This window comes from Columba livia, chromosome 6 (assembly GCF_036013475.1).
Source record: "Columba livia isolate bColLiv1 breed racing homer chromosome 6, bColLiv1.pat.W.v2, whole genome shotgun sequence".
Taxonomy (NCBI): Eukaryota; Metazoa; Chordata; class Aves; order Columbiformes; family Columbidae; genus Columba; species Columba livia.
In genome coordinates this window covers 28,474,101-28,483,562 of record NC_088607.1, presented here as the reverse complement: position 1 = coordinate 28,483,562, position 9,462 = coordinate 28,474,101, and the positions used below count along the sequence as shown (strand labels likewise).

The following is a 9,462-nucleotide window of genomic DNA, read 5'->3' as shown; positions in this document are numbered from 1 at the left end:
GCAGGAGTCGTTTTAGTATTGTACTCTTTTATCATTTATCATAATAAATAGACATAGCCTATTGCCCAAATCCAATCTTATTTCAACAGGTGAAAAAAGTACTGACACCAGTGGAATGAAACATTAAATTGGTGTAAATACGAAGAGAATCAGAAGGACCAGGAGGCCCACTGCTACTTCTGAACTTGTTTTAATTAATTCCAGAGTACAAGGCCCCACGGTCTGTTTCTGCAATAAAGGCAGGTAAAGATTTTGGTTTGCAGGTATTTTTACTGAAAGACAGGACATTCAAACTTTGCAACTCTGACACCAGACCAGATTCCCAGGACTGAGAACAGCAGCTCATCTAGGGAACAATTTTTGTGGCCTCTTGTAATCTGTGTTGGGTCCTGTTTAAGCCTTACCCACAGTTTACAAAGGCAGGAGCATTCCTAGTTCCAAGCCTGTGTGCTAGCACATCTGCACTTCTCCTACCTGTTTGTGAGGATAAACATTAATGTGGCACTTGATACATTCTTGTCCCATGTTAGCCCAGGAGTTTCCACTCATCCATTTTCTCTTGCATTTGGGGCACTTATATTCACCGAAGCAGCGTTTCTTGCCCTGGTATGGAGTCAGGCCTTCTCCTTTTGGACGAGCCTACAAAACAAAGGGAAGTAGCAATGAATGACCAAAATGGGGCGTGGGGAAGTGGTATTAAAGTATGGGTTTTTTTTAATTAGGAAACTTTGCACAAAAGATACTGGAGGCAGACATGAAGGTCATAGCCCCTTAATGAAGAGTTCATATGTTGAAGTTCAAGTTTAACAGTTCGGAGAGTTACTTCTGTGAGAAGTATGCAAAAGATGTAAGACTTGAGACACTGAACATAGTATTGAAAAATATGTCCATGTGCTTTTGCAGTGAATAGTTTTGATAGCCATTTCATTATATAAGATCGTCTCTCTTGAGAACGTATTGCTAGCATTACATATAGCATCTTGAGAAGTAGCTTTGTAATGAAGGACTATATTTCTTCGCTAGATGCTTGCATATTCCCCAGTAGAACCCACCATTAAGACAACTTTTTGTAAGTTAGCTTTGCACAGCCTTTAAATGATGAAATATTGGCAATTCATTACTGTATGGATCTGCATTATTATTATACATGAGAGTGAAAATAGGGGTTGAGCATGACAGGAAGACCTGTTTTTGATTAGTGAAAATAATTAATTTCATGACCTTCTTTATTTTGTTTGGGGTTTTTTTGTGCTCTTGGTAACAATGTTTCAACAATTTCTACATTCTGAAGGACATAGGAAGAGATTGCCAAATATAATGGCCTGTTGTGCTGTTTAAATGTTAAATGTTCCCTAAAGAAAGCCTTTTTACTTAAGGAAGCTAATAGAATAGGCAATGACCTTATGCAAATACTGGTTTTATTTTTTCTAAATACACTTACTAAAACTGTGTGTCATACTTAACAATAGCAGAATGCATAATACGTGAAGTGAAGGTGAAGATGTGAGTATTGCATACAGCTGTCCTGAAGATAGCTGTAAAGATGAAGCCATTTTCCCAGAGTCTCAAGCAGGTGTTGAAATATTGTCCATATGTTTGCTGTATTTTGTTTATTGTTGCCTAGAGGGACATATTCTGCCTGTATAGCGGCAGAATGGTATGATCACCTATCAAAGGATTCTTTGTCATTTATTTATATGTCACGCCTCTGCGGCTTTTTTTTTTCCCAAGGTTCCCAGCTGAAGTTTACAAAAGTTAAATGACCCATCATGCTGGGAAAGTGTTTGTTTTTGTTTTGGGAGCTTGTACGATTTCTCAGTATAGAGGTCCAAATTGCGTTCTGTGTAAAAACAGGGTTGAAAAAGCAGGTGGTTGGCAGAAAGACCTGAGCTTGGCAGGAGCTCTGGGACTTGAACTCCCATGGCTGATGGAGATGGTGTACGCTGTGTTACCTCCAGGGTCGCACTTGGGAGCAAGAGGGAACGGAACATTGAGTGCACATCACCCTGCATGCTGGCAGGTGGAAGAGGAGCAGGAGGACCTCAAACCTATTCTGGACTTTTTTTTTTTTCTCTATAGCATCAGGAAAAACCATTCTCTCCACATAGCAATACTCTTCTTTAAAAGGTCAGATGCAGGAGCAACGTCCATTACAAAGAGGCAAACATCTGTAATAATTTGTGTTGTGACACTCAATCTGACAAGCCACTGTAAATATTCTGGCTCATAGCAAAGATGAAGCTGACACTAGGACATGCATATTTACAGAAGTATTGCTTAGAAGGCAATAAAAAAAAAGAAGTTCATTGGTATAATGAGAAACACTTGGACTTTCATGAGTAGATGAGTGCTGGCAGGCACCCAGAGTGTAATCCTCTGATCCATGGTGTCCCTTGATAAGGATGGGAGATTGTAATTGAATGTAGGGCAGGAAAATATCAATTTATGGAGACGTCCTTATTCTGGACACTTAATTTGGCTCTGCATCTGAGGAATTTGTAGCAGAACTCAAGTCAGTGTAAGAAGGAGCGACATGCTCTCTTCATTTAGGAATTGAATAGGAAGTCTGTGTACAAAGAGCTCCCATGATTGAGAGACGTTTACTCTCCTCCTGAGGTGTCACTGATTGCTTTATTTGTAGCTTCAGCTGCGGCTATGTTATTGAACATAAGTTATTTCTGATTCTCAGGTTTGGTGACACTTTACTTAAACCCCCCTTGCAGTCAGACCTGGAAATGCAGCTCCATTGCCCCTCCTCAGAAGCAGTCCTTTCAGAAAGCACGCAAGCCACTGAATGTGTTATTTCCAAAAGTAATAGCACTGACTTTGGAGACTGAGTGTGTCTGAGAAGTCTTGTAAATGTTTACAAACAGTATGTAAACATAACACTCCCACTGCAATATGTTATGCCAGCCATAAAGAGCATTTAAACGTCAGACTCCCACAGCAGTGTGTTGTGCTAGCCACAATTGGCGGACAAGGGACACTTGCAGAGACGGCCACTCCGAGCGGGCTGATAACTGCAGGTTTCTCCAGGTCAGGTAGCTGACTCCAGAGGTGCCAATGCCCCAAAATGTTTTGCAGCCCCAAACACACGGAAGGGTACTGAGGATGATAGTCAGTGATGTCCTCTGTATGTACAGCTGGGCATCAGAAACGGAGGTTTTCCAAATTAGAAGCTACTTTCAAAACTTGGCTTCTTCACCTTGCTCAGTAAATCGGAAGCAGAACCAGGAAAAGAATGTAGGAGCCTTGACTCCGGCAGTAATTTCCTGTCGTAATTGCTAGACTAAACTTCTGATTTATTTTTATTTTAACTTTTTGGCTGTCACAGCTCCCTCCTCAGTCAGTGACTTTAATTAGTTTGCTGGCAAAGCTACAACATTCTCTGTAGGTGCTTCGCTATTCTGCTTTATGGATGTTTATACTTTGCCCTAACAGATATTATTTTCCTGCCCATATCTTCAGTTTCCCAAACTGTGCCCCACAGGGAATTTGGATTCTCAAACAAACAAGCTCATTTTCTCTAGTGAGAAACATCATTAGGAAGCACTGACAGCAGTGAAGGCAACTCTCCAACTCCCTCCACCCTTCATGTCCAAACAAAACAGAAATTTGACAGTTTTTGGTGGAAGGCGAAACCTGAGTGAGATACACTAATGGCCTGAGAGGTCTGAGGCTGCGTGATTTCTTTTTTTAATTTGGTGTGTGTGTGCGCCTGTGGCTTCAGCAGCAGCAGAGTTGAATTGCATAAACATTTCCAGGAAGCAGGCTGCTCCTTGGCGCAGAAGCTGCGGGCCCAGCCTAAGCACCCAGTCGCTCTGTGACAGAGGTGCCTCAGTGCTCATCCAGCTGCAGGGCAGGAACTGTTTTCACCAAAGGTTTTTTTTAACTAAGTGCCAAAAAAGAGCAAGAAGATACATTTTGTCTTTTGGTATTGACCTAAAGACTCTTTATGTTATAAAATGTAGGATTTACCTTTTTAAGCCATTAGCCTCCTATTTCCTCCTCACCCTGACTCGATTTGAAGGGTGTTTAACAGTAAACCGTGGTTGGTGCTTAGGTCCTACAATTAACTCACTGAGGATCACCTTTTCTTACTCTTTCTGAGATAGGGATTTATTTATGTTCCAAATTAACCTGGAAAAGTTATGCCATATTTCATAGCTGCAAAATATCTTGGTTTTACACACTAACGTAAGTTGTCCTGTTGCCTTTAGGCTCAGGTAGTCTTTGGCCCAGTTTCTATCCTTGGCTGCAAAAGCTTGGTGGAACCTCTGTCTCACTATGTTTGAAACAACATTCACACTAGCTTACAGACCATAACATGGACAAGGTTTTTACACTTTCATGTCTCTTTTTGTCTGGGAGTTGACAATTTTGTGCTTTAAATGTTGATTTGACAGTCTTACTTGGTAAAACAAAAGCTCCCATTATTTTTCCTGCTATGTTACTGTTTGGCTCTCCAACAAATAACTCAAAGATTATTAAATGCACCCAGGGCAGGTAAGTCTTTGGGGATGATCAAAACCAAACAGTTTTCTACAATGACCAGAAACTAGCCATTACTTGAAGTATGTTTCAATGTCCTGATCTAGACTCTTTGTGCTGCTTTGACTTTGGAAATCAGCTGTGGGTTTGCAGAAGGAGGAGCCTCCCTTCCTCAAGGCACCCCTGGGGTGGGAGCTGTGGTGGCCCAGAAGACCTGCCTTCCTTGTGGCCCTTGGGCACAGCCTGAAGCCAGTCCTGGAGTGGTGGTGTTAGTTCTGAGGGTGATGGGGACTCCCTCTGGCCTCAAATTCGGGAAGAAGCACATATTCTACAAAAGCCCTTGCTGGGCTCTCTGTCCACTAGCAGTTAGCCAAAGGAAAGGACCTTGCCCTCTGGTTCATGAGACAGCCATATATCACCTCAGTCTTCCAAACAAGCACTAAGACAAGTGACATCATCTCTGCAGGTTTACCTAGCCAGTGCACGTGCCTGCCTTAGCTGCATCCAATGTACATACAAAGCCAGTATCTTTTGTGTGGCACAGCAAAGAAAATGACATTGATATTCCATCTTTCACTGACACCCAGCTGCCTCTATTTTTCATCCTCCTCCTTTCTTCAGCCAAAACCACAAATTGGCCTCAATAAGATTTTAAAAGTGTTGAAGTTGAGCTTTTCTGTGGTAACTGGCCAGCCAAGCTCTCTCACAACGTATCAGATTGTGCATCTCACAGTGGAATCTGCCAAATCACTTGGCAGTGATGGACATAATAAAGGACTCTTTGCTTTCCCCAGACAATTCTCTCAAAGTATCAGTTTGCAGAGTCAGCAAAAAACAAAACATTCTCCGCCCCGCCATGCCCTGCTTGAAACTAGATTAGTTATAAAAAACAACAGGCAGCGAGGTCCCTCAAAGTGAGATGCAGCGAAACAGTTTATTTGATGCTTCTCTTCCCCTCATCTTCCCTCAAGTTTGTGTTGTACAGCTAAAAGATGTAGAGGACAGGGGGAAGATGAAGTCAGCATGACACTGGTAGGTGGGTCCCCTTCCTCAAAGAACTCTGTGAGGGTCTGCTTAGAGGGATGCTTCATCAAATAAAGCAGAAAAGCAATAATAGCAAACAGCAGCTTGATGCATTGATTAGATCCCAAGTGGTTTGCAGGAGTGGGACAGAGTTGTATTTTGAAATACGAGCCCTCCAGCACTCTCAATTGTAAGTCAACACAACTAGGAGATGGCATAAAAAACCCTAGCCATCTTATTTTGTCTTACTCTACAGGCATAGTTTTGAGAATGGTGAAATGATGACAATACACCATACCCAAAATGTTCAATTAGAAAACGAAAAATAAAGTATTGGGCCAGATTCGGCATACTGGGTGTCCTGGCACTCTAGTTCTGACTCTGCAGCAAGCTGTAGAGAGCTGGGAAATTCACTGAATTCCTCTGACCTTTCTCAGTGCTGTGTAGAGAATAAGGATGCACTCATACACCGATGGGAGTCTTCAGCAAAAGTGATGCCAAAATGGCACATAAAAGGGAATCCTTAGATTAGACATTTTTTTTCTTTGTCCTTCCTGACTTTTGTATTTATTTAAATCTCAGTATTGATAGAATACATATACAGATACAGAAGTTATATGTTTAGGAAATGAATTCTAAGATAGCTTGTCTATTTTTCCTTGCTGTGTGTACTCCATGTTGCTGGTGTATGATATTACTGATGTGTGATACTGGAGACTTCTGAGGTACTTAAAAGAACTGCTGCTACATCTTTAATTAGTAGATGCAATATAGGAAGAGCATCTAGGAGATACAGAAATTAAATTAATGCTTTGTTTCAGCCTTCTTGTCTCTGGTGTAATTAGTGTATTGATGATACGATGAGAAGTCTTGCTTGATATGGGTCAGTTAAAGGATAATGACAATAGCTGTCAGAAAGCAGACTCTACATGAAGCATTACTCTTAAAATAAAAACTTCAATTTGATTTATTGAACTATAGACATTACAGAGTTCCTAGATGTATTTATTGGATGTTCCAGACTAAGTATTTACTGCAAACAAAATTGTATCTGAGCAAGACATGACTGAAAAATAAAGAAAACTTGAAAACTTGTTTGTGCAGCTTAACAGACGAGGTCAGCAAGTATTTTATTGGGCTGGCATTTTCTTGGGGGCCTTGCCTGTGACAAGCCCTAGAGCTACTTCAGCCTCTGACTGGGTTGTCTACTGTATGGCTTTTATCACCACTGGAAGCATCAGGAATTTGAACTGCTACATTCATAGAAATAAGTTTGTTTTTCACTGCAGTTAAAGTTGATGAGTTGTTATTGCTCATCTGAAACCTTATATCACACTCATACCACTCTTAAAATCTGATCAAGGCGAGAAGTGGCATTTTACTAAGGTCCCAAACAATGAAACTGTTACAGTCAGACATTTTGTAAAGTTGGTAGGATTTCTCAGCACCTCCTCTCTAGGGCACTGTTTGTATTGTAGCCTTCCTGCTCACTGACAGTGTGTTGGGCAGGGGAAAAGCGGGCAACGAGTTACTGGAGCTGATGCCCAGCCTTGCCTGGCCCCCCCAAGAAATGTAGAACTAGAAGGGGGCACGACTGCTTAGGTACTCTGTGTGTCTCCTTCCACTCCAGGGGTCACTGTGTACTGGGCTATTGCTAGTGGCATATTCTGTCACCTTATGTGGACAATCATTTCACAGCCACATGTGTACAGAATTTTGCTCGTTGACACATTTCTCCTTTTGTTTCATCTTCATGCAGGTACCTCTACTGAGCATAAATAGAGTCCTCTACTTTCTTGGTCACACAGTCAGTGTCTTTCTAGCAGGGTGGTGTTCAGAGTGGAACACGACCCTCCAGATGCACAGTGTTGAGCAAAACATGCAAGTTTGTGTATCATGCAATCCAAAATAACATTAGTCTTTTTATTTTGCTTGAACCCTAGTTCCGCTGCTACAAAAACGTTCATTTCTCCAAGTGTTACTCTTTGAAAAATATATCAATTAAGCTGTGTCAATGAACTTTATAGGTAAATTTTGAAATGGCAGAAGACCAATTCTATATTTGTCATTTCAATATATGAGTATGTATCTCTTGGTTGCTTTGAAAAATCAGTGTTATCAACATATCATATGTTGACTAAGATTTTGATCTCATTTCCGTAATGGTAAACCGAGAGTAAGATTTGGCAGTATTTGTTACTAATAGCATGCACATGGTTTCTGATGATGATTAAAGCAATAGGCATGGTTGTCATGGACATGCTGATCAAAGTCTAGAAATCCAAGAAGATAGCTTGGCAAAGATTCTAATATTTAAATCAAAATCTGGTTTTGCAGATTTTTCAGAATCCTAGCCATGCTTTTTGGAGCAAAGGCTTTTTTTTCAGCTATGAAATGCCTAGCTGAGCTGATCATTAGGACCACCCTTGGGCCAAAGATATATAATACCAATTTCTGTGTTAAGTCAGTTTGAACCATAATATGTGCAGAATTGCCAAATATTAGTTACTATCTGATGTTTCAATTACTAAACATGGACTCTTCTGAGAAGTTGATAGTGTGGGTTTCCTTCTTGGTGAATCTTAGTCATCACTCCACAGCTAGTATAAAAATAGAAAACATATAAAAGCTTAGGACCATACAGTCTGAGAAAACAACCGTATTAATTAAAGAATAGTATGGTGTTTTCATAAACGTGCAGTTATTGACACAACTAAGGAGTGTAACAGAAAAATATTTGGTAAGAATGGTAATGTGTTGACAGGACCGGTGTTGAACTCCAACACCTGGACTGAGAACGTAGCTCTGACAGATTTTTCTGCCTGATCTTGGTCAGGTTGTGTAATCAGACTGTACCTCAGCTCTTTATTTGTAGTAGGGAAAGGTCCTTTTGCTGTTCCCTGCCATTTCTGTGGTTCTTGTGGCATTGTATAATCACTTTGGGCTACGTATGGTGACACAGATTATGTAGCATAATGGAACTTCATCTGCGCCATCTCGTAAGAGCTATTATAACATACTAAGCAAGTAACACTCGCAAAACTTTCAGTCAATCTTTTTCACAGAAGAAAATTTGCGTGCCTAGTGTATTGCATAGAAACATGTTCTCTCTAGATGAAGCGTGTTAGTGGAGTCTTAATAGAAGGTGAAATTCCACTTGCATTCACAATTCTAACCACAGATTTTTTTTTCTGAATGCTCACATTGAATTTTCCAAGTTTTAGAATTTCAAACGCTATGCTTATTTATTCAGTTATATCACGTGTCATATATAGGGCAACAGGCACTGATTAAGTGTTTAATGTGTTTGGTAGACTTTCAGAGCCGCTCAGCTCAACTAACCCTACCCAAATCTTCTATTAAGGAAAGATGCAAATAATTATCTTGGTTGACTGTACTTCAAGGACTTCTTTTACCTGTGTGTGCTACTCTTTGCTTGCGCATGACTGTGAAAGAGCTCCCAAACTGACTATTGACTTGCAGCCAATCACAGCTTTAATGTGTTTGTTCCCATAGGACCTTGAAAACAATGGAATTACTTGAGCATATAAATAGCTGCCTAATGAATCTTCTTTTGAAAGTATTGCATAACTCAGCCTGACCCAGAACCTAAAATGTCAAGAACAGGGAAAGAATAGGTCTCTGGTCCTTATGCACATGAAGATAACAGTCAAAATGTGAACCAAATGTTAACTCATAAAATGAAGCAAGCATATTGAAAAATGTTCTTAGGGAATTGGGTAGTAACAACTGTTTTCAATGTTTTGTTTAGTGCAATATGAAGTAAAAAAAGGGGTGGGTCTAGAAAGTGGTGATGAGTAGTTCCTAACTGAACCTGCATCTTTGCTGTGTAATTTAAGTGCTGTATGTCATACAGAAAATAGGGATTTGCATATCAAATTAGGCATGTGGAAGAGTTAAAATTACACTTGCCTTCTGGGATGCGGT

General features: G+C 40.4%; 1 protein-coding gene across 1 annotated transcript in view; it reads right to left on the bottom strand.

The window, feature by feature from the left end:
* The window catches only part of ZCCHC24 (zinc finger CCHC-type containing 24), a 114,686-nt gene that overhangs the window by 14,603 nt on the left and 90,621 nt on the right, over positions 1-9,462 (bottom strand). Inside the window, exon 3 of the mRNA XM_065067740.1 lies at positions 475-639. Coding sequence (XP_064923812.1) covers positions 475-639 — 165 coding nt within the window. The remainder of the gene's footprint in view (positions 1-474; positions 640-9,462) is intronic.